Genomic DNA, 26061 nt, shown 5'->3' with positions numbered 1-26061 from the left:
TGTTATGATGGATATTATAGTATGCATTGATATCTAAAAAAAAGTGAAAATTTTAAGTTAGCACAAATTCTAGAGCACTGGTACTCAACCAGGGGTCTGTGTGTGTGTGTGTGTGTGTGTGTGTGTGTGTGTGTGTGTGTGTTTGTGTGTGAACTTGTTTCTACTACTTTGTGAGGAGCAAAAGACCACACAAAGATAGTAAAATTAGGAAAGTTTGACTTAAATCTGAACCCACAAAAACATGATATTTTATATAAGACTATAAAATTACTTGATATACTATCATCCAAATACAGCAAGGCTAAACCTACGAGTTACGAAACCTATCCCTAAACCATACCAGTCACTGAAAACATTCTTACAGAATTGGTGCAAACTGCTGTCCCACAACCAAAAAAATAAAAAAATAAAAAAATATAAAAAAAAACATTTAAAAAGCAAGTATTCAAATCTTAGGTGTTTACTAAGATTGTACTATTATCTGTTAAAACCCACAATAATATTTAAAATATTAGTAAGCTTAATATATATAAATCGTCATTTATTGGGTACTTTCAAATGGGAAGTGTCGTCCCGAACCCTAACCCCTAAATTTCAACATGTGATATTGATGATATTGATATTGGAATAATTTTTGTTCCATTGTTGTTTTTAAAAGTATATTTTTGATTCTTTAGTTAAAAAAAAATATTTATTTTATATTTTCTTTGTAAATCATGAAACTTTATGTAAAAAACAAATGTGTCCCACATTCAGTACCGTGAAATGTATGTTCATGTCACTACCAAAGTGTATGTTTTAGTCTGAGACTGATTTTAACTACACCCCAAAATTTATGGTCAGGATATATTCTTATGACCCCCCTCTCATATCTACAGTAAGTAGATAGGTGACATCATTTTGAGTTAAATGAGTTCAAAAGTTCTGTGTGTAACTTTATACAAAACACCTGTTTTTTCTGCAATTAAGCACATTTGTTTGGGAGTTATTCCATAACGTTTAGTTTTTATATGTGTACCACTTTTCACAACTGTGCTAGCTAACCATGGAACGTAACGTCTCCGTTGCCTCCTTCAGAGATCGAGGGTTACATACGTAACCGAGATGTTCCCTTTCAGTCAGTCACATTCGATGTTACGTCAGTGACTGACGAATTGGGATCCGTATGGAAAGCGCCACTATTGGTGACCCCGTCCATTGCCCTGCGAAAGCCGGCAAGTCCCCCCACACCAGTTGGGGTGGAAGATAGGACAGGGCTGTGGTTCCTTACAGTGGGAATTGGATAACTCTGGGAAAGCGTACCCAAGTAGGGGAACGGTACGGAACCACATCCTGCGCATAGGAGGTAACATATGGAAATTACACATATGGACTGGCCATAGGGCAGTGCTACATATGGAAGTCCCTGCGGTAGACTAAGCCTGCCTGGGGTGAGATCACTATGCAGCAGAGACGGGAGAGAAATCTCTGCCAGGGAAAGACACACGCTTACCGTGAGGGAAGCCATACCGTGGAAGAATACACATGTGGGATCACCCGAAGGGGGAATCACTACACACGGGCACCTAGCCCAGCACAAGGTGCTGGACCTGGCGTCTGCCCTTCGCCACGCCTGACTGCCGAGGATGCGGGAGGAACTTCAACAGGGTTCACCAAGAGGGAAACTGAACTGAGAAGCACTTAAGTGCACGTATCCGGTCCATAGAGGGGAATGGCGCAGCAAGCGTGATTGACACTGAGCGGGTTCAGCATTACCGGCCATCTGAGGCGAGTACATGAGAGGACACAGGCTCTACACAGAGATTATAGAATCTCACAAACGTGTTAGGTGTCACCCAGCCGGCAGCTCTACAGATGTCTGCTATCGCAGTGCCCTGTGCCAATGCACAGGAGGATGCCACACCTTTTGCAGAGTGTGCTCTCACTCCAAGGGGCCACAGTAAGCGATGGGCCTGATATGCTAAGATTATAGCCTCCACTATCCAGTGGGCAAGTCTTTGTTTGGAGACAGCCTTTCCCTTCTGCTGTCCTCCTAAGCAAGCAAAGAGCTGGTCTGAGGTCCTGAAGCTCTGCATGTGTTTCATGTAAATGGGCAAGGTGCGAACGGGACAGAGCAGAGTGACGGCTGGGTCTGCCTCCTCCCGGGGCAGTGCTTGCAAGTTCACCACCTGATCCCTGAAAGGCGTGGTGGGAATTTTGGGCACATATCCAGGCCGGGGTCTCAGGGCAACGTGAGAGTTTGCTGGCCCGAATTCAAGGCACGTATCGTCGACTGAAAATGCCTGCAGGTCCCCGAACCTCTTGACTGAAGCCAATGCATTGAGGAGCACTGTCTTTAGCGACAGAAACTTAAGCTCTACTGACTGCAGAGGCTCGAAGGGCTCCTGCTTCAAGGCCGTCAGGACAAAGGGGAGATCCCAAGAGGGTACCAGGTGAGGGAGCGGAGGGTTCAGCCTCCTTGTCTCCCTAAGGAACCTGATGATCAGGTCGTGCTTCCCAACAGACTTGCTGTCTACTGCATCGTGATATGCGGCAATAGCGGCAACATACACTTTGAGAGTGGAAGGAGACAGCCTACGCTCCAGCCCATCTTGCAGAAAGGAGAGCACAACCGCGATCGGGCATCTACGGGGGTCTTCCCGGCGGGAAGAACACCAATCGACGAACAGGTTCCACTTCATCGCGTTGGTGTGCCTCGTAGAGGGCACTCTAGCTGAAGTGATGGTGTTTACTCCTGCTGGAGGTAAACCACCTAGAACCTGCGTGCCGTCCAGAGACCATACGTGAAGATTCCACAGGTCTGGGCATGGGTGCCAGAGTGTGCCCCCTCTCTGAGAAAGGAGATCCTTCCTCAGAGGAATACGCCAAGGAGGGGATGTCGCAAGGAGCATTAGTTCTGGGAACCAAGTTCGACTGGACCAGAATGGCGCTACTAAGAGGACCTGCTCCTCAACCTCCCTGACCTTGCACAGCATCTGTGCGAGAAGGCTCACAGGGGGAAACGCATACTTGCGTAGACCCCAAGGCCAGCTGTGTGCCAGTGCATCCGTGCCGAAGGTCCCCTCAGACAGGGAGTAGAACAGCTGGCAGTGGGGACGTGTCTGGAGAGGCAAACAGGTCTACCTGGGGGCCACCGCTGAAGTTGAAGCCAACGCTGAAGTGGTCTCATATGAAGCAATCCGAGTGGCGTGACAGTGGCAGCAAATGCCATTTGCCCCAGGAGCCTCTGAAATTGTTTCAGTGAAACCACCTTCCTGCCCCGAAACGACTACAGGCAGTTCAGCATCGACTGAGCGCGCTCTGTCGAGAGACGCTCTGTCAGGTCGACTGAGTCCAAATCGATAACGAGAAAAGAGATCCTCTGCACAGGGGAGAGTTTGCTCTTTTCCCAGTTTGTGCTGCTGCTGAGGCCGGGCTAGAGCGGAGGTGGAGGCAGCAGGAGGGCGCCCTCAGCAATGAGCAGGCGGAGGGGCTGCGGCCAGCGGTGAGATGATGGCAGCAGCAGGCCACCAGGGCAGGATGTGTTTGATCACCTCCAACTGCTTCTGCGCGGTGGAGAACTGTTGGGCGAAGCTCTCCACCGCATCGCCGAAGAGGCCAGTGTGGGAGATCGGAGAGTCTCAAGAAGCGGTGCTTGTCGGACTCCCTCATATCTGCCAGGGTAAGCCAAAGGTAGCGTTCCTGGACCACTAACGCGGACATCGTCTGACCCAGGGACCGAGCCATGACTTTTGTCGCCCGTAGGGCAAGGTCCGTCGCAGTGCACAGCTCCTGCAACACACACATACAGGAGGCTAACAAGCTAAACAAAATAAGATACAAACTGACTACAAACACCATGGGAGACAGGATGTTACATAAAAAGGCAAGACAAGCCAAGGCACAGAGAACAAAACAAGAAAGAGCTGATTTGTGAGGAGAGAAATCATGTTTTTTTTCTGAAAACAAAATAAACACCTCAAAACTGCAAAACTGCAAAAAAAAAAAAAAAAAAAAAAACTGCAAAACTGCTGCAGAAAAGCTAGGTGTGACTGTGTCCCAACAGACATGTGTAACTGCAATACTCATTTCAAATGTAGTGGAGTAAAGAGTACAGATACTCATTCAAAAATGTAGTGAAGTAGAGAGTAAAAGTTGCTAATATCTTAGATACTCAGTAAAACTACAAATTATCCAAAAACATACATTTACTCAAATACTTTACACCTCTCTGATCACAACAAACTTTCTGTATACACCAAAGGACAATCATATTTTTTTTCTAAAAACAGAAGAATATCTTTGTCAGCAACAACTGATTAAAGGCACAACCAGCAACCAAGGTTTTAAGCTAACAAAAAGGAAAAGAAGGGTGCGGAACATTATTGGACAGTGTGATGCTGTGCACTGCCATCAGCCACCATAGGGTTTCCACCATCATGTTACCCTGCCTAAGCTCTTTCAACACACAACATCTCTTGGATTTTCCTAAAACATCTCTATGGATCCATTATCCAGCACAAACCAATAGAGCCAGGATGGTCTGATCCACCACAATATGATGTAATTTGGGATAATGTCAGTTTTCAACTGGTTCACAATTGGTTCAATGGCTATCTCAGATTTTCTAACATGTTTCTACCAGCTTATTCCCAGTTCTTCAATGCCATAAGAAGATATTTTCCCCACTGCCTTGCCAGAGAAAATTTTCACTGTGATGTAGATGACATTATGTGGCTTGATCCTGCCCAGAGACAATATGCTGAGGGGATTTTTCCCCACATTTACTGTAATTGACAGTATACAATTATTTGCTGCATACTTCATATTCAGTTTTCAGACTGTGAAGTTTCTCCACCATTCCACTGATTCCTGATTACCAGAGGTAATAATGTTTTGAATTGATTTTACTGACATTTTCTGGCTTTGTGTGTGTCTGAGGCCAAAGTTTGGTTCTGACAAAAGGTAGGTATGTTTTTGACTGGAATATTATTTTTTTCCCACATAGGCTAGCTAACCGGTATAGAATATGTATCACAATACTCTTAAATTAAATGTATACACTTTAATCAAAGTCTGCATATTAAATGAGTATTCAGTTTAATACTCACTCTGCATTATTATTTGACTAGACCATGAAACCTTTCCTTTGCACAAAAAAGGTTCTTTATAAAAAAAATTAAATAAAGATAAAAATAATTTACGGGGGCATCTACGGGGGTCTTCCCGGCGGGAAGAACACCAATCGACGAACAGGTTCCACTTCATCGCGTTGGTGTGCCTCGTAGAGGGCACTCTAGCTGAAGTGATGGTGTTTACTCCTGCTGGAGGTAAACCACCTAGAACCTGCGTGCCGTCCAGAGACCATACGTGAAGATTCCACAGGTCTGGGCATGGGTGCCAGAGTGTGCCCCCTCTCTGAGAAAGGAGATCCTTCCTCAGAGGAATATGCCAAGGATGGGATGTCGCAAGGAGCATTAGTTCTGGGAACCAAGTTCGACTGGACCAGAATGGCGCTACTAAGAGGACCTGCTCCTCAACCTCCCTGACCTTGCACAGCATCTGTGCGAGAAGGCTCACAGGGGGAAACGCATACTTGCGTAGACCCCAAGGCCAGCTGTGTGCCAGTGCATCCGTGCCGAAGGTCCCCTCAGACAGGGAGTAGAACAGCTGGCAGTGGGACGTGTCTGGAGAGGCAAACAGGTCTACCTGGGGGCCACCGCTGAAGTTGAAGCCAACGCTGAAGTGGTCTCATATGAAGCAATCCGAGTGGCGTGACAGTGGCAGCAAATGCCATTTGCCCCAGGAGCCTCTGAAATTGTTTCAGTGAAACCACCTTCCTGCCCCGAAACGACTACAGGCAGTTCAGCATCGACTGAGCGCGCTCTGTCGAGAGACGCTCTGTCAGGTCGACTGAGTCCAAATCGATAACGAGAAAAGAGATCCTCTGCACAGGGGAGAGTTTGCTCTAAAAGGAGTAAACCGGTATAGAATATGTATCACAATACTCTTAAATTAAATGTATACACTTTAATCAAAGTCTGCATATTAAATGAGTATTCAGTTTAATACTCACTCTGCATTATTATTTGACTAGACCATGAAACCTTTCCTTTGCACAAAAAAGGTTCTTTATAAAAAAAATTAAATAAAGATAAAAATAATTCAAAACTTCTCAAAAGATGCTAATAACAATGGAGAACCTGTCAGTGAAGGTGGAAGCAAAAGGGAAAAAAGAAACCTCTCTTTGATTTTCGGAACACCTCTTTTGTTAAGGCTGTACTGGGAACTCAGTTTGAGGAAGAAAAGGGATTATAGTATTTGCATTTTTTTAAATAATAAAGAAGAAAATCTCACGTGTCCTAGGTTGTTTTCTGGAAGGACAAGGATCTATTTACAAGCAGTAAATATTTATTTGAACAAAATCACTGAGATGCACAGGAAAACCACACTGGGACAAAGCAAACAAACTCTAAGACAAGAACAGACAAAGAACTGAGTCAGATTGGAGGTATCAGTACACAGGGCGAATGAGGACAGAGACAGGTGGGGCTAATCAGTTAACAAACAAATAGCAATAGTAATAATGCAACAGTAAAAATGAGAACCTACTTAACAAAAGAAACCAGCAGGAACTAAACACAGAGAGGATGTGACACCTTGACATTTTAGTTTCAAACTGGGTGACTGGGAGGCAGTTTTATGTTCAGCTGCATTAGTGACTGAAAACTGGTATGCATCCATCCTTTTTTTATTTTTTTTAAACCTTTAATGTTAATAACTGACTTGGTAATATTTAAACATTATAAAACAATTAAGTATATTTTATGTGTCCCAAGAATTTTGCATGTACATTTTAAAGTGATTAGAAAACCTCCATAAATCAGCAATTAAATTTGATCATTATGATTTTTCAGTGAAGATGCATTTTTGCATATCTCTTTTGCTGAGTTTGGCTTTGGCTTTTTGCCCAGCATCATCTATGGTAAGTTTGAGACCTTATGTTATAACACAATATTATCGTAAAAGTAGTAAATAGCTGTGTTGTTTTTTAAATCTATTTTTCTTAATGTCTGAATGTTTGTGTTCTCAGCCCCCTCCAGATACAGTTGGTAAGTACAGCAGCACAGTTGCTGAAATTAATCAGTTGTAAAGTTATTTTAATGTTTAATATGTGTGTACTGTAAAAGATCTGGTTTTGGCTGCTCATTTCTGCCTGATGATGTGATTGGCCTTTCGTCATTTTAGTTTCAGGCTGTTTCACTTAAATTACACACATTTCTAATTCTTTTGTTTTCTTCATTATATTTGTCTCAAAGGCATTAATGAGGAATGGAAGGACATTCCAGATATAAACAAAGGTAAAACTACTAAATTATCTCAAAAACTCAAATACATTTATACAGTATAAGTAGTAAGGTAACTAATATCTATGTACTGTGAACTGAACTCTCTTCTGGAATTAGGTTAAAATCTCAGAGAAGGAGACATCGTGGTGGTGAGTTCTGTTCCAAGACATTATATAATTACAATATTGGATAATTCAGAAATCAGCATTCACAGTCCTCCCAGGAAACTTAAAACAATCTGTTTTAAAGCCTAACCGAAGGAACGCCATTCTTGGGAATCAGTACCGGTGGAATATTTCCATCCCCTATGAGCTGAGTGTGAACCTCAGTAAGAAAACACGGATTTCTCACTCACAGTTCTGTCAACTTTTAAATGAGTAGTATTTAAATTAACTTTTATATGTTTTCAATGGTTATAGGTTTGAACTATAAAGGAGTCATTTTGAGAGCCTTTGAGCAGTTCAGACTGAAATCATGTATTGACTTTAAGCCCAGAGCAGCAGAAAACATTTCTTACATCTCTGTGGAGAGTCGTGACGGGTACAGTATGGTTCCAGTTAGTAATCCAAAGAAAGACTGATATATTTTTCTATTTGCCAAATATAAACAATATATTTGTGTGTGTGTTAATTCATCTACCTGTATGTGTTATGTGAATGTGCTCTCTCACTTATTTTTCAGGTGTTGGACATATATCGGTCGAGCATTTGCTGGAGCTCAGACTCTTTCCATTGGAGATGGCTGTGGGATAAAAGCCTTTATTGAGCATTTGTTTCTCCATGCACTGGGATTTTTGCATGAGCACACAAGATATGACAGAGATGATTATGTGACCATCAACTTTAAAAACATCATTACAGGTTATTCTGTCATTTTTATTTTTTTCTTCTTCATTTTAAATGTTTTTTTAGTATTTTAGATTAATTTGTTGTACTAACCCTGACAGTGAAATGTCTATTCAGCTAATAAGCACTTTCAGTAAATAACCACTTCCTTTGAACATATGACTACTATTCTGTGATGCATTATGATAAAAATGCCCTCAGCAACGGTAATGGATCCACAATCATTACCAAGTACCCTGAGTTTGAAGATGTGATTGGTCAACTCCTGGGCATGAGTGAATATGATGTGATTAAACTCAATAAACTCTATAAATGCAGTGAGTAATCGTTTTTTTGTTGTTGTTGTTGTTTGTTTGTTTTTGTTTTTTAACATTGAATAGGTATTCTGTGAAGTATTACTGTGAGCTTGTGGTTGTTAAATATCTCAGGACTTATGTCTGTTGTAAGAGGTGACTGTAATGAACTGCCATGTAAAAACTTTTTTTTTTTGACCTGTCATGTTAATTTTGCAATAATGAAATAATAGTGGCATTACATTATCTCTTACATGTAATATCAAAAAGGCAGAATTATATTGTGCACAGACATAATTTTTATTTTTTTATTTTTTTGCCTCAGATGTTTGTTTTTCTGTTTGCATTATAGATTCATCCATCTCTTTCCTTGATCACTGTAGTTTTGATGATGCATCTCTGTGTCAGATGAGCGTCTGTTCTGCTGCTGATTATGGCTGGCAGAGAGTGAAGTCAGTGAGTGGCATCAATGTGACTGACCACACATACTTGGGCAAAGACCAAAATGGTGAGATCTGTTACAGTAAGTCCGTGAATGTGAAGTTACCTTTTTAACAGTGTGCTTTTCTTCCACATAAAGAGACTTAAGGAAGTAAGATAAACTATATTTTTGCAGCCCAAAATGTAATTCCTCACTTCCAACCAAAGTTGCAGTCACTGTACATCTGCACAACTTCTGTATACACCTGTTTTAATGTCTGCAGGGACATCTTTCTTCATGCACTTCAGCACTAAGGCAAGAAACCAAGGGGATGCATCTAGACTGGAAAGTAAGAAAACGACCCCTAAAAGATACTGCAAGGTCCAGTGCCTGCAGTTCTACTACTATCACAGTGGTCATGTGTCTGACCAGCTCAACATCTGGATCCAAGAGTACCAGAACGAAGCAGACAGCAGAGGAACTCTCAGACTTATGGATCAGATCACAGGTCTGTCCTTTACATATTACAAAGCATGCATTTCAAGATGCTCCTTTTAACAGTTTATTTTCTTGCAGAACCCCCTGGCAATTACTGGAAGCTGCATCATGTGCCACTGAATGCAAATAAAACCTTCCGAGTTGTATTTGAAGCACGTAAAGGAGCTGGAAACTCCAGTGGAGGATTTTCACTGGATGATATCAATATTTCTGAGACTGAGTGTCCCCACACGTGGCAGATAAGAGACTTTGAGAAGGTTTTGAACAACAGTGTGTCTGGCACTTTGATGTTCAGTCCATTGTTTTACTCCAGTGATGGTTATCGCTTTCAGGCTGGTTTAAGTGTGTATCAGAATTATCTTTCAATATTTGTTCGTCTGGTGTCTGGTGTATATGATGACCAGCTGCAGTGGCCTTGTCCATGGAGACAAATAACCTTCCAGATGCTTGACCAGAATGCACACATACAGAAGCGCATGTCCTCTGAGAAAAGCTTCACAACTGACCCCAGTTTGATTCATTCCAGTGAGAAACTGATTATTTTCCTCTCATACCATGTTTACATGCAGCATGTTAGTTAACTCAAGATCATGTTTATTATTAAATGTAGATTTGAAGGGCCTTAAAGCCATATTTTAATATAACAGATGTCAGTGTTTGGGACCATCCTCGAAAAACTGGAACTCGTGTCATCATTGGCAATGAGACCATATATGTGGGTCGTTTTGTAGGCTATCAATATGCCATAATGAAAGAAGATCTCACTAAAAGAGAGTTTATCAAGGGTGGTGACATCATATTTCTCTTTACCCTGCAAGGTAGGTTTTGTGAAGTACCTTCATAGAATAATTTTATCTTAAATAAAACACTGTATTAGGAGTAAATTGGGCAGATTGAGAATGATAACAAGTATTCAAATTTGGGACTTGCAACTTTTAGAGAACTGTTGTTTTCAAATCCAGAATATTTTGTTCACAGATATCTCAGAACTACTTCAGAAGAACTCTCTACCCTGCCCTAAAGTGACAGTGAAGAACTTCAACATTTCATTTAATGCAGCTTTCAAGCAGGGACCATGTGCTACAAGGTGAATATTCTTTTAACTACTGTTACACCGTCTGCACCGGAGAACAGTATCCAGCTGCAGACCCACAGTGCCACACGTGACAGCAGACTCAGATTGGAAGTTAGAATGGAGATAATAGACTCATTGAGGTTAAGCTCAAAGTACACTTTGGCCATCAATGTTTTGCAACGGTCTGAACTCTGTCCACGTATGGCCCATTTTTAGTGTCTGCACAGATGCAAGATGGATGTTGACACAGAAGAAGCCACTAGGTGATATTGTGTGTTGAACTAGTCCATCCACTCTCATCTGTGGTTGAGTATACTTTGAAAGCTGTTTGCAAGACATAGTGGAATGATGAAAATGAAGTACACCTGGGCCTTTGCAGTTATTGGTGGGGTGGGATTAGGCATTCGGTAGGGTGGAGCGTATAGTAAGTGAAGTTAGGGTTATTGTTGGGGGCGGAATAGGTGATCGTCAGCTTTGCCCTAACTTCTGGTCTGAGACTGCTGGCCTGCCACTGTTGCCCTGAAATTGCTGTCATAATGAAAGATGATCTCATCAGAAGAAAGTTTATCAAGGTTAATGACATCATACTTCTCTATGCAAGGTAGGTTTTGTGAAGTAACTTCAGAGAACAACTTTACCTTAAAATAAAATAGATAAATAAATAAATAAATAAAACACTGAATTAAGAGTAAATTGGGCAGAATTAGAATAATGATAAGAAATTAAACTTGTGACCTGTGCCTTTCTGAGAACATTTAGGGAACTGCTGTTAACAAACACAGAATTTTTTGTTTTAAATATCTCAGGGCTACTTCAGAAGAGTACTCTAACTTAAGTGAAGAAGAAAATTGAATGAAGAACAAAATCAAATAGAATCCATTATAAGTGTGTAATATAATATATACACTTTTTATATTAAGTGTACATACAGTATTAGAATATATACATTATAATATATGGTTGCTGCATACTAAAATATTTAGGAAGGACATTTTTATTAAAACATTATTTTATTAAATGGGTCATGAGCTGAGAAATTAAAATAAATTCATATTTTCTAGTCCCGCTGACAGTGTATTAATATTTAATATATTTCTCTTTTTTTAGTGATTGTCTGGGCATATTTTGCACTTCCAGTACTTCCTATGTGAACCTATTGGTGGTTTGCTTCCATTTGGTGTTAAATTGGTAAAAACAAACCCTATGTCTGACTACATGAATTCAATATAAAAGCATGTCTTCAGTCTTCCACTATATGATACTGTTAAAATTGTATTTTTGTTTAATGAGATGCTAACATAGAATACATCTAGTTATCTGTAATGAAGTAATCAACATGTTAAATTTAGCCTACTGATTTTCATGATAAACTCTGTTGTTGAATAAGGTCCATGCATTTTTTAATAGGTTAAGTTAAATATTTGAAATATTGCAATCTTTGCATAAACATTACTGGTTGTAAATTACTATACAAAATGTTAAATGTGACTATGCACCCACAAGCACTATGTGAATGTTTTGTATGAATAACAAACCAATTTTACAAATAACATCTTAATGTGGCTTAATAATATGATTAAAATGTTAAAAGTTTGAATGTGTGAATGTGGAGAAAATGCTGAAAGATCTAACAATTTATAACTGTAATTGCTGTAACAATTGGTTTAATTTTTTATGTTTTTGTTATTCATTTATAATCATTTATCCATTGTCATTTAACCATTTGTTGATTTTTATTTTTATTTCCTGTGCTCTTGTAATGCTTGCTATTGTAGATTAATCAATTGTTGTTGTTATTTTATAATCTTATGTTATGATTATGTGGTTTTAAGGGATATTTGTCTTTATGAGAGATAAGGTAAAGTCTCCATTTCAAGGTTTTGAATGTCACATGGCGATGCTGTGAAGCTGTAATACTCCGCTGCGTTAATTCAACACTTGTCGAAATTGTGGTGGTCAAGTGAAGTCCAGCCCAGCTGAGCACTGAAACAGACGGAACTAAGATTATTCAATAAAACCTGCTCATTCATAGCTTCACTTCATCTCCTGCTTTCTCTAGCTGCTTCCTCTACCAACCTCTTGGCTAATACAAGACAACAAATAATAATTCATTAACTTATTATTAATTTGATAAAAATGCAGTTCTAACTGGTTTGAGGCATTAACTGGTTTTTGATATCAAACAAAACGGATGTGTTCTGACAAAATCAGGTAAAAAGATACAGGGTCCACATTCTTGGCTTTTCTAAGTGTTTAAAGGATCTTACAATGCATACAATTTTTATAAAAATCAAAGCATCTGCAACCTATGAAACAGCCCACTGTCTCATGACAGTTTCTCATGAAAAGGAACCTACGTGCCCTGGTTTGGCCTGCAAATTTGAGTGCCTTTTAGTAGCAGATGGTGGAGCTGTCATAGTTTTGAACTTTATAAAATAGCTTTGAACTTAAAATTCCTTACTTTATTCCAAGTGTTTTACTCTTATTCAAAAAAAAAAAAAAAACTTGTTAAGTTTAACTAATTCTTTCACTCGTCGTTTGTCACTTGAGCTCTGATTCTGTTATAAACTTCCCCACAAAATGCATGAAGAGCTTGAAAAACAGGTAGGCTAACTGAATAAGAACAAGTAGTGGATAAAACTCCAGGTGGTCACTCTTTATAGAATAGAAAATAACTTTAATATAGAGCCTTTTTAGTCATCCTATCTTATTTTACTTACTTACTTGCCAGTTTTTAAACTGATCTCCCAGTCTCTTCAAATAGAATAGCTGGTAGACCAGCTGGCAATTTTCCAAAACTCCTTTAAAAACAGCAAAACACCTGCCTGATCACACTGGGGGGCAGCTATTAAAGAATTGCATTGCATTACATATACTAAGACACAAAAGTCAGCATTTTTGTTTCAGAATGCAACATGTTTAAACACACAAGGTAATTATGGTTAAACACATACTGCAGGAGATGTGAATGGTTGTGTGGAGAGGTGTTCAGGGCGGGTATGGGGTGTTTTTTCAAACCTGCAGTAAAACTCATTCAGATGGTCTGCCAGTTGTTGATTCTCCACAGTGCTGGGGGATGGTGTCTTGTAGTAGTTGATCTCTTTCAGACCTTTCCACACTGATGCTGTGTTGCTGGAAGTGAACTGAGTCCTTAGTTTTTTAGAATAATTCCTTTTTGCCACTCTGATCTCCTTTTCCAGTGTGATCAGTCTCACCCCATAAAAGTCTGGTTTGCTCACTCCTTCATTGCGAAGTCTTGTTTAGCGACTGTGGACATTTCTGAGCATTCTTCCCTGTTTTCCTGGCCTTGTTTTGTCCTGTTCTTAGCCTTGCCTTGTCTTTGTTTTTCCCTGCGTGTGTTTTTTGATTCTAGACTGTCTCCTGTTTTTTTTGTTTTTTATGATTGTTTGCCGCCTGCCCTGGCCTTTGCATGTTTATCTGCATTACTCTTTGCCTGTGCCTTTACAATTGTTGTTTTGCAATTTTGTTGTTTGTTGACTATAAACAATCCCGTTAAGTGGCATCCATTTACGGTTTTAATAAATAAAATCATATACACTGATTATGTCGTTATTACTCTATTCTGTTTTATAATGGAATAACATGCACTGAGGTGAAAATAGTATCTGCCACCGTATGCAAATACTAAATTACATTATTTACACCTTGTGCAAAGAGCCTCTGCCATAAAATTTTCATATTTTTGTTCTAACATAATGGTGACTCAGTGTTGTTTCCTGGTATGTAAAAGTATGTAAAATCTTTTTTTTTCAGATGCGGTGGAAACTGATTTTTTTTTTCTAAGTTATCTGGTATTCATATTTCCTGCTTGAAATTGGTTTCACAAGATAAAATGCCAGCTGAAAAAAAAGTATAGCCTGGTTGTTCCACAGGTGGAGTCAAACTAGCCTTAGAAAAGAAGTTAAAGATCATATTTGAAGTTAGACTATGTTAACTAGCTGAGCTAATCCATCTTTGTGAAATGCCACCATGCCTTTACTTAACAATAGCAACTAATTTGTAGTTAGAAGAACCTCTCGATAACAATTCTGTTTCTGGTTGGCTCGAAAGGGTGCGTTCAAACCATTGCATCCGAAAGCTTAGGCAGCTGATTTGCTCACTGCTTTATCATGCCTGCTCAAATCAGCTGCCTAAAGCGTTTGTGCATGAAGGTACCTCACAAAACTGATTTCGGACAGACTTCTAAGGCAGCATAATGGTTTAATGATCTACAGCAAAACAGAGAGAGCTTTGGTGATAACTACAAAATAAATTTCTTGCTGAAATGACATCAAAAGTGGGAAAAGTTGGTCTAAAATCTACATTTATACACAACTGACCACCAACCGCAACTTTTAGACACCATTTTTATTTTTAAGTTCAACTGTCACAGAATCGAACATACAGGGTTGTACAGTCGTGGCCAAAAGTTTTGAGAATTACATAAATATTAGTTTTCAAAAAGTTTGCTGCTAAACTGCTTTTAGATCTTTGTTTCAGTTGTTTCTGTGATGTACTGAAATAATTACAAGCACTTCATACGTTTCAAAGGCTTTTATCTACAATTACATGACATTTATGCAAAGAGTCAGTATTTGCAGTGTTGGCCCTTCTTTTTCAGGACCTCTGCAATTCGACTGGGCATGCTCTCAATCAACTTCTGGGCCAAATCCTGACTGATAGCAACCTATTCTTTCATAATAACTTCTTGGAGTTTGTCAAAATTAGTGGGTTTTTGGTTGTCCACCCGCCTCTTGAGGATTGACCACAAGTTCTCAATGGGATTAAGATCTGGGGAGTTTCCAGGCCATGGACCCAAAATTTCAACATTCTGGTCCCCGAGCCACTTAGTTATCACTTTTGCCTTATGGCACGGTGCTCCAGCATGCTGGAAAATGCATTGTTCTTCACCAAACTGTTGTTGGGTTGTTGGAAGTAGTTGCTGTTGGAGGGTGTTTTGGTACCTTTCTTTATTCATGGCTGTGTTTTTGGGCAGAATTGTGAGTGAGCCCACTCCCTTGGATGAGAAGCGAACCTCACACATGATTGGTGTCAGGATGCTTTACTGTTGGCATGACACAGGACTGATGGTAGCGCTCACCTTTTCTTCTCCGGACAAGCCTTTTTCCAGATGCCCCAAACAATCGGAAAGGGGCTTCATCGGAGAATATGACTTTGCCCCAGTCCTCAGCAGTCCATTCACTATACTTTCTGCAGAAGATCAATCTGTCCCTGATGTTTTTTTTGGAGAGAAGTGGCTTCTTTGCTGCCCTTCTTGACACCAGGTCATCTTCCAAAAGTCTTCGCCTCACTGTGCGTGCAGATGCGCTCACACCTGCCTGCTGCCATTCCTGAGCAAGCTCTGCACTGGTGGCACTCTGATCCCACAGCTGAATCCTCTTTAGGAGACGATCATGGCGCTTGCTGGACTTTCTTGGACGCCCTGAAGCCTTCTTTACAAGAATTGAACCTCTTTCCTTGAAGTTCTTGATGAACCTATAAATTGTTGATTTAGGTGCAATCTTAGTAGCCACAATATCCTTGCCTGTGAAGCCATTTTTATGCAACGCAATGATGGCTGCATGCGTTTCTTTGCCTGTCACCATGGTTAACAATGGAAGAACAATGATTTCAAGCATCACCCTCCTTTTAACATGTCAAGTCTGCCATTTTAACCCAATCAGCCAGACATAATGATCTCCAGCCTTGTGCTCGTCAACATTCTCACCTGAGTTAACAAGATGATTACTGAAATGATCTCAGCAGGTCCATTAATGACAGCAATGAAATGCAGTGGAAAGGTTTTTTTGGGATTAAGTTAATTTTCATGGCAAAGAAGGACTATGCAATTCATCTGATCACTCTTCATAATATTCTGGAGTATATGCAAATTGCTATTATAAAAACTTAAGCAGCAACTTTTCCAATTTCCAATATTTATGTAATTCTCAAAACTTTTGGCCACGACTGTAGGATATCATCTACACTGCCTACAAAAATCGATCCAATAAAGGCATCTCAGGAGACAGGAAGTGAAAAATAGTGGATTTGGACATCTTCCCTAGTAAAAAATAAATAAATAAATAAATAAATAAATAAATAAATAAATAAATATATTATTAATTCATTTAAAAATATATGCTTAAGTATAGTTCAAATCTATGAACATATTTACTGACATATTGCTCGAGGCTTTACTGATATAAAAAATTATAATTAAACTTTACTTGGAGAAGACCTACTTGTGCACAATGCACGTTACATAATATTAAGACTGAAATGTGTTTTGATGTCACTATTGATGACGATTGTATGATCTTTGAAAAATATCTGTCTTTAAATGCAAGATATTTAAAGTGTACCTATAGTTCCACTTTAGCTCTATCAAATTTACTTCAGTATATCTTTATTTGGACTTCAGCATTATTTCTGCACATTTAAAGTGCATTAAGTACAAAATTAGTTGTTCCAATTTAGCAGACTTGTAGTATTCCAGTTTAGTATACTAAAAGTACAATTGCTGGGTATTTTTATTAAGTATGTAAATATGTAAATATATTTGTGGTATACTTAGCATGAAATAAAGGTATTTCAAATACATCTTAGTATATTTATTTTTTACTAGGGTTGTTGTCTTCCTACTTTGAAATTTATCCTCCGTAGGCAGCATTTTTCACATTTTGGGTGTAGCCTATTGAATGCACAGGTAGCTCCAGTCAGTTTAATCACTCTAATTCCAGTCACTTGCACATATCACCCAGAGTTCACACAGCAACTGTGCTGCTCCATGACTTGTTTAATAGTTTCGCTAGTGAATTGCAAAGTTATATTTCTCAGTAGCATGAGTCAAACCTAGTATACCTAGCCATGGATTATCCCTCACTTAGATCATGATATATTGGATAGATTAGAACAGGGGTTTTCAAACTGTGGGTTGCAAGGAAGGTCACTAGACCCAAACCTCTATCAACTATTTGGATCAAGATCAAACAACAAAATCTAAAAAGGAGCCACTTAAAAAATATGACCAATCTTACCTTAACCTTTGTTTTGTTGCCTGCTGAGGTCCAGATGGTGAGGAAGTCCCACATTGCCTAGTTAGCTAGTGGTAGTATGAAACCCTAAAAAAAAAAAACACTCACAATGAAACATTCTGCATTCACCAACAAAGGGTGAATCAGGTGATTTTATTTTCTTAAAAAAGGAAGACTATCTTTGTCAGAAAAACTAATCAAAGGAACTGCAGAATCCCAGCCAAGCACTGCAAGCCTCATTTTTAGTAATTGAATTGCGAGATCTCAAAGGACATAGGCAAGGAGTTTTTGCTGCCTGGAAATGCTGAAAGTTCCACTTTCTCATAACATGGTTCAACAGCATATAGAGGAAATTTGTTGTATTTTCCCTAGAACTTGATGAAAACACAGATGCTGCAAACAGTGTTACTATGCCAGGTGTGCTGACTCCATTGGCAGATATTTTGACTACTTCAATGGATACATAATGGCCAAGGTCTTCCAGTGGGAACACTGTGTAGTCCTATGCATTGATGGAGCAGCAGCAGTGTTGCTCGAGCGAGGGTGGTTGCCCCATCAGCTACTTTTATCTGCTGTTTTTTTACACTGACATGCCCTTGTCAGTAAGAAACTGTACCCGGAGTTGAATGATTGCAAATTGAAATCAAAACAGTGAATGCTATCAAGGCAGTGGTACTCCCGACTGACTTTTCACATCACTATGTACAGAAATGGGCTCAGAACATTTGCACCTGCTTCTTCACTCTGACGTCAGGTGGCTGTCATAGGGTAAGGTGTTATAGGGTAAGTTGTGTGTGCTCCAGCTGTGAGAAGAGGTTTCACAATTTGTATTAAATGTTGATTCTCCTCTTGCTGTTCAGAGACTGCTAAGATTGTGTATTTCCTCATATGTAAATATTATTTTATAATAAATAATATTATAAAAAATATATTGTCAGGTCTTGAGATAGATTACATTTGTCTAGGTCGGTCCTGGAATGAAAAGGTTTCGGAACCAAATTATACTATTATTTACATTTACATTTACATTTATGAATTTAGCAGACGCTTTTATCCAAAGCGACTTACAGTGCATTCAGGCAATACATTTTTTTTTACCAGTATTTACAAACTATACAGACTATAACATTGGTATTTAAGGACAGACAATAAGCTGTTTTAGATCCCATAAAAAAATGGGTCATTCAAGAACCTGTCAGTAAAAGTTCAAATTAACCGGTTCTTCTACATAAAAATCCCATTTTTGGTTTTCTGAATACCTTCATCGTTTAGAATGTATGTAAATATAAATTCAGTATGAGGAAGAGCAGAGCTATCTGCATATACTCAAATAATAATATTTACCTGTCAAACTATACACAGTATATATATATACATCCATAATGATATTTTTCTTTCAAATGAGTGGTAAAGTGATAGTTTTATGTTCAGCTGCATCAGTGACAGAAAACCGGTATGCATACTGACTTTTCACATCACTATGTACAGAAATGGGCTCAGAACATTTGCATCTATTTGTTTCTAGAGTTTTTAATCAAAAATATTGTGAGCTTTCCTCTTGCATTTGCTTTCAAATATAGATAAAAGTCCGTAACTCAAGTCAAAATGTGATTTTTATTATTTCCAGTGAAAATGCATTTAAGTGCATTTCTTTTGCTGAGTTTGGGTTTTTGCCCGGCATCATCTATGGTAAGCTGGATAGTGGATAGCTTATAACACATTGTCATTGTAACAATTTATAGTGGTAAATAACAACTTAGTGATATATGACAACTTGCTGTTGATTTTTAAATTGATTTTTCTTGATGTCTGAATGTTGTTTTCATATATCATGTTCTCAGCCCCCGCCAGATATAGTTGGTAAGTACAGCACAGTCTCTGAGATTAATTTGTGGTAAAATTATTGTAATATGAAATATGTGTGTAGTGTAAAAGATCCTGTTTTGGCTGCTCATTTCTGTCTGATGATGTGATTGGCCTTTTATCATTTTAATTTCAGGCTGTTTCACTAAAATTACATTTTTGTCTAGCACTCAATATGTACATCTTTTCTTCATTATATTTTCCTCAAAGGCATTGATGGAGAATGGAAGGACATTCCAGATATAAACAAAGGTAAAACCAAAATTTGATCTAAAGAACTTTATAATCAGATGATGTAAAGATGTTTATAAGCAATAAGGCAACTTATATCTATTTTTGTTTAGAAATCATTATTTTTATTTAAGCAAATGTACTGAACAGTTTTGTGATATTAGGTTTAAATCTCAGAGAAGGAGACATTATGGTGGTGAGTTCTGTTTGTTGTTCCTTGCATAAATACAATACTGGATAATTTAGTAGATCTAGTTCTCTCAGGATTAAAACAATCTTCTTTAAAGCCTAATCAAAGGAATGCCATTCTTGGGAATCAGTACTCTTTTTTTTTTTTTTTTTTTTTTTTTTTTGTTTGCCTAATATAAACTAGTTAGGTAAAAAAGTAAATAAAAATGTTAAGTTATAAGTGTAATTTTTGTAATTGATTTTAATGAACCACATACATTTTTGTCAGTTTGTTTAAAAAGTTGGTTGAGAGAACAGAGCTGTAACTGTAGGCAAACAGTAGCTATTTTGAAAAATTGAAAGTTTTGACCATTAAAGATCATTTAATGTTTTTTTTTTTGTTTTTTTTTACATTTTTGGTTGCTAACATGATTCTTTAATTTGTGTTATTTTTACATATTTTGTTTAAATTTCAGGTGTTGGTCATATGTTGGTCGCACATCTCCTAGAGGTCAGACTCTTTCCATTGGAGATGGCTGTGGAGTAAAAGCCATTGTTGAGCATGAGTTTCTCCATGCACTGGGATTTTGGCATGAGCAATCAAGATATGACAGAGATGATTATGTGACCATCAACTTCGAAAACATTATTACAGGTCATTTGATTTAGTCCTGATGCTGAACTGTGCATTTAACTAAAGTAAATAAGCCATTCCTTATAAACATGTACACTAATAACTGCAATACTCTTTATTTTCAGGTTATGGGTCCAATTTCAATAGATACAGTGAGAACTTCACCACCACCCAAGGCACCCCATATGACTACTACTCTGTGATGCATTATGATAAAAATGCCTTCAGCAATGGTAATGGATCCACAATCATTACCAAGCGTCCTGAGTTCCAAGATGTGATTGGTCAACGTTTGGACATGAGTGAATATGATGTGACTGAACTCAACAAACTCTATAAATGCAGTGAGTATTTGCCACATTGTTCTTTTTTTATATATATATATATATATATATATATTCTGTGTAACATACTATAACAGAGGACTTGTGGTTTGGTTGTTGACTGTAGCAAGAAAGAACGATAACAATTGTAATGACTTGCCATGTAAAAAAAAAAAAAAAAAAAAAAGTATCTTTTTTTTATGTCAGAGCCCAATCACCCTGTCAGTTTATTTTTTTGATTATGACCTACTGATTTTTTAGGGTCTGATTTTGCCTCAAACATGCTTGTGTACATTACAGATTCGTCCATCTCTTTCCTTGATCACTGTAGTTTTGATGATGAATCTCTGTGTCAGATGAGCGTCTGTTCTGCTGCTGATTATGGCTGGCAGAGAGTGAAGTCAGTGAGTGGCATCAATGTGACTGACCACACATACTTGGGCAAAGAACAAAATGGTGAGATCTGTTACAGTCAGTTGTTGAACTGAAAGTTTCTTTTTGACAGTCTGTGCTTTTTCATATAAAAAGACTTTAGGATGGAAGATAAACTATATTTTTATTGCCCAAAAAATCCTCACTTCCGACAACAGTTGCAGTCATATACCATCCAGTTTCGCACATCTATACACCTGTTTTAATGTCTGCAGGGATGTCTTTCTTCATGCACTTCAGCACTGAGGGCAGAAATGAGGGGGATACAGCCAGAATTAAGAGCAAGAAAATGACCCTTAAAAGAGACTGCAAGGTCCAGTGCCTGCAGTTCTACTACTATCACAGTGGTCATGTGTCTGACCAGCTCAACATCTGGATCCAAGAGTACCAGAACGAAGCAGACAGCAGAGGAACTCTCAGACTTATGGATCAGATCACAGGCCAGTCTTTTTTTAAAGTCCTTTACATATTACAAAACATCTAAGCCTGTTTTTCAAGAAGCTCCTTTAAATATTTAATGTTACTGACAGTTTATTTTCTTGCAGAACCCCCTGGCAATTACTGGAAGCTGCATCATGTGCCACTGAATGCAAATAAAACCTTCCGAGTTGTATTTGAAGCACGTAAAGGAGCTGGAAACTCCAGTGGAGGATTTTCACTGGATGATATCAATATTTATGAGACTGAGTGTCCCCACACGTGGCAGATAAGAGACTTTGAGAAGGTTTTGAACAACAGTGTGTCTGGCACTTTGATGTTCAGTCCATTGTTTTACTCCAGTGATGGTTATCGCTTTCAGGCTCGCTTAAGTGTGTATCAGAATTGCCTTTCAATATTTGTTCGTCTGGTGTCTGGTGTATATGATGACCAGCTGCAGTGGCCTTGTCCATGGAGACAAATAACCTTCCAGATGCTTGACCAGAATGCACACATACAGAAGCGCATGTCCTCTGAGCAAAGCTTCACAACTGACCCTTCTTTGATTCATTCCAGTGAGAAACTGATTATTTTCCTCTCATACCATGTTTACATGCAGCATGTTAGTTAACACAAGATCATGTTTATTATTAAATGATGGTTTTAAGGGCCTAAAAGCCATATTTTGTTGTAACAGATGTCAGTGTTTGGGACAATCCTCGAAAAACTGAAACTCGAGTCATCGTTGGCAATGAGACCGTATATGTGGGTATTTTTTGGGGCTATCAATATGCCATAATGAAAGAAGATCTCAGTAGAAGAGAGTTTATCAAGGGTGGTGACATCATATTTCTCTTCAGCATGCAAGGTAAGTAACTTCAGAGAACAAGTTTATCTTAAACAAAACACTGTATTAAAAGTAAATTTGGCAGAATTAGAATGATGAGAAGGTTTCAAATTTAAGACTTGCATCTTTCTGAGAACATTTAGAGAACTGTTGTTTACAAATCCAGAATATTTTGTTTGCAGATATCTCAGGGCTACTTCAGAAGAACTCTCTACCCTGCCCTAAAGTGACAGTGAAGAACTTCAACATTTCATTTGATGCAGCTTTCAAGCAGGGACCATGTGCTACAAGGTGAATATTCTTTTAACTACTGTTACACCGTCTACACTCTTAAAAAATAAAGGTTCTTTATTGGCATCAGTGATACCTTTGCCATTCATGGCAACTTTTCATTCCACAAAAGGTTCTTTACAGTGGAAAAAGGTTCTTTAGATTATTAAAATAATCTTCACACTAAGAAAAACTTCAGAGAACAAGTTTATCTTTACAAAAAAAAAAAAAAACTTTTATTTTTTTATTTTTTTATTTGTTTTGGTACTGTTTTCACAAGCAACTGGTAAATTTTTAACTCTTAGTACTAATTTCACAACAGATCATCAAAGGTGCCCTTTTTTCAAACATTTCAGCGTATTTTCACTTGTCCTTTTACAATACACACAATCACAAAGTATCCCTTTCACTACACAAAATAAGTGTTTCATCTATATAAATGTTTCATTCACAGTAACTGCCTTTCATAAAGCTTTTACTATCAAACTTTTTATTTGCATGTATTTGCATTCAGTTTAATATATCATTTAATCTAACTCATATTAATTGTTAATCAGTGAATAATTTGGAGCATCTGTTGATATCTAGATATAGACTCAATAGATATAGATTCTAAAGAACTTGTTTGCAATTTAGGTATAACCAAATCTAATGAATTATTTTTTGCACTATAAGTGATTTATCTTAGATGATAACTACTATTTTGTATGTGTGTGTGTGGTTCAGGTAACCCTATATTATGGGAGCAAAATGTCCCCACAAAGATAGCAATATCTGAAATCCTTGTCCTTGTGGGAGACTCTTTTTTTTTCTATGAGAGAAAATGTGTACCTTCTTAACCGTATTTTGGGGACAAATTAGTACCCAGAAGTGAGAAAACATGACAAAATCACCAAAAACCTCCCTTTGAGGATGTCCTCATTTGTAAAATTGAGTGTTTTGCCATTTGTAAACACAGCAGGATACAAGAGAAAGGAACTGATCATAGATGTATCAGAAGAAGGGAGACAGATGGCATAAAATACATTATCAAACACAAATTACATTACATTATGCCATGTGATACTGTATATAAAGGCATTTCCATGGTAAAAGACCGCATTACTATAACTCACCTTTCATCTGAAAAGTTCAGTTACAGTATAGCTTCAGTCATATGTCATACTGCATTGACAGTAAACTCTATTTTAGCACCAAACCTTATGACCATGTCATACCTTCATCACACGTTTTGATACAGTAACTAATAATACTTTTACAAACATTATGCATTTCATGTGAGTTATGCAAGCTAGGTAATGTAAGTGTATTTTCTAACATGACAGTTATTGCCTCTATTACTATAATTATTTCAGCAACAAAGGTGATTTGAAACATGTATTTTGCATTGTTTGCTCTTGAATGAACTGTTAAAAGTACTAAGTTGAAAGAAGATCTTACTGTTGTGTTTTGGTGATTTAACCAAATGTTCTCAATACATATCACAATGATCTTGTGTTCTGAAACAATGATTATGTGGAATGAAAATATGTGCAACAGCAATGAAATCATTTGATCACGTTTTGAAAGAATGAATAGTGGTGTTACAAGTGTAATCAGTTTAAAGTTTTGTACTAAGAGTTTTGAAAATGTACACCTTACTTATGAAAATAGTACTAAACCAATTTTAAAAGAGAACATTTAGGGAACTTTTGTCTACATGTACAGAAAACTTTGTCATAGTTATCTCAGGGCTACTTCAGAAGAGTGTTCTACGCTGCCCTAAAGTGAAGGGCAGTTCATTACTTGAAATGTTATCATATTAGGCAATTTCAATAACTGGATCCTTCTGCTAGAATATACCTCTATACCATTACAAAAGGTTGCTATGCAGAAAAAAATAATGATTAGCTATGTGCACTGACTAATCAGAAGCCAGGGCCACAAATAGCTGTTTTATAATGGTATAATAGCATTTCACATTCCGAACCACACAGTATCAAAATATATTAAATGAATGAGATGAAATTAATTAATATTTTATAGTTCAACAGACACTATTAATATTTATATGCCTATTTCTCTTCCTTTAGTGATTGTCTGGGCATATTTTGCACTTCCAGTACTTCCTCCCTGATCTTATTGGTGGTTTGCCTCTGTTTACTGGTAAATGAACACTGAGATTTTCCCAGCTCTATGTCTGACTAATTCAATATAAAAGCAACTGCATCTATCTTCAGCCTTCTGGTATATGATACTCTTAAACTTGTATTTTAATTTAATGAGATGCTTACACAGAATGCAAATATAATTATCTGTAATGAAACAATCAACCTGTTAATTCTAGCCTATTGATTTCCATGATAAACTCTGTTGTTTAATATGGTTCACACTTTTCTGAATAGGTTAAGTTAAATATTTGAAATCATTGTATAAACATTATTGGTTGTAAATTACTATACATTTGAAATGTGTCTACGCACTCACAAGAGCTATGTGAATGTCTTGTATGAATCGCAAACTAATTTTGAAAAACGTAATGTGTTTAACAATGTGTAATACATTTATTGATTTTTGATGTTCTGTGCTCTTCTAATGCTTGCTATTGTAGATTAATCTTATGATTGTGTGGTTATCTTATAATCTTATGATGGTATGATTATGTGGTTTCAAGGGATATTTGTCTTTGTGAGAGATAAGGTAAAGTCTCCATTTCAAAGTTTTAATGTCACATGGTGATGCTGTGAAGCAGCAATTGTCCATTGCATTAATTCTACACTTGTTGAATGTGTGGTGGTCAGAAGAAGTCCAGCTAAGCACTAAAAAAGACTAATATTATTCAATAAAAACCTGCTCATTCAGATCACTTTATCTCCTGCTTTCTCTGGTGGTTTCCTCTGCCAACCTCTCGGCTGATACAAGACAACAAATAATAATTAATTAATTAACTAAGTAATTAATAATTGAAAAAAGGCAGTTCTAACTGGTTTGGGGTTTTAACTGGTTTTTGATACCAAACAAAACAGACGTCTTCTGACAAATTCTGATAAAAAGACTGTATCCACATGCTTGGCTTTCCTAAGTGTTAAAAGGTTCTAACAATGCATGCAAATTTTACAAAGATCAAGGCATCTGCAACCTCTGAAACAGGGCCGGACCAGGTTCTTTTGGTGCCCTAGGCGAGATTTTACATTTCTGCCCCACCCCCTACTAAAAAAAAATTCTGAAAATGCAGATTTTTCAAAACTTTACTATAATATAAAATAACATGATAAGTATTAACATAAGTAATAAATAAATTGTGATAATAAATAAATGGAGATGTTGAAGTGTCTTGTGGGTATAGTGAATGTGTTAGTACTAGCTAGTTACTCTAATTAACATACCCATACCTTTCATTTCA

The 26061-nt window shown here is 37.7% G+C and overlaps 2 protein-coding genes across 2 annotated transcripts; both read left to right on the top strand.

Moving 5' to 3' along the window:
• The first annotated feature begins 3519 nt into the window (after positions 1-3519).
• Positions 3520-12497, top strand: LOC109068124 (meprin A subunit beta-like). Its single transcript, XM_042740276.1, has 15 exons — positions 3520-3661; positions 6897-6964; positions 7073-7091; positions 7299-7340; positions 7452-7477; positions 7578-7656; positions 7748-7868; positions 8010-8226; positions 8331-8490; positions 8819-8974; positions 9171-9395; positions 9464-9910; positions 10033-10203; positions 10364-10472; positions 11568-12497. The coding sequence occupies exons 1-15, from the start codon at positions 3520-3522 to the stop codon at positions 11650-11652; spliced, it is 2067 nt and encodes a 688-aa protein (XP_042596210.1). The 3' UTR covers positions 11653-12497.
• Positions 12498-17904: 5407 nt separating this feature from the next.
• On the top strand, positions 17905-25608 carry LOC109057735 (meprin A subunit beta-like). Its single transcript, XM_042740275.1, has 11 exons — positions 17905-17911; positions 19568-19609; positions 19753-19784; positions 20228-20411; positions 20516-20734; positions 21014-21169; positions 21361-21585; positions 21691-22137; positions 22260-22430; positions 22592-22700; positions 24752-25608. Exons 1-11 carry the CDS (start codon positions 17905-17907, stop codon positions 24837-24839), a joined length of 1680 nt encoding a protein of 559 aa, XP_042596209.1. The 3' UTR covers positions 24840-25608.
• Positions 25609-26061: the final 453 nt, after the last annotated feature.

This window comes from Cyprinus carpio, chromosome B16 (genome assembly GCF_018340385.1).
Source record: "Cyprinus carpio isolate SPL01 chromosome B16, ASM1834038v1, whole genome shotgun sequence".
Taxonomy (NCBI): Eukaryota; Metazoa; Chordata; class Actinopteri; order Cypriniformes; family Cyprinidae; genus Cyprinus; species Cyprinus carpio.
Note: the sequence above shows the minus strand (reverse complement) of the source record. Positions and strands in the feature narration are given on the sequence as shown.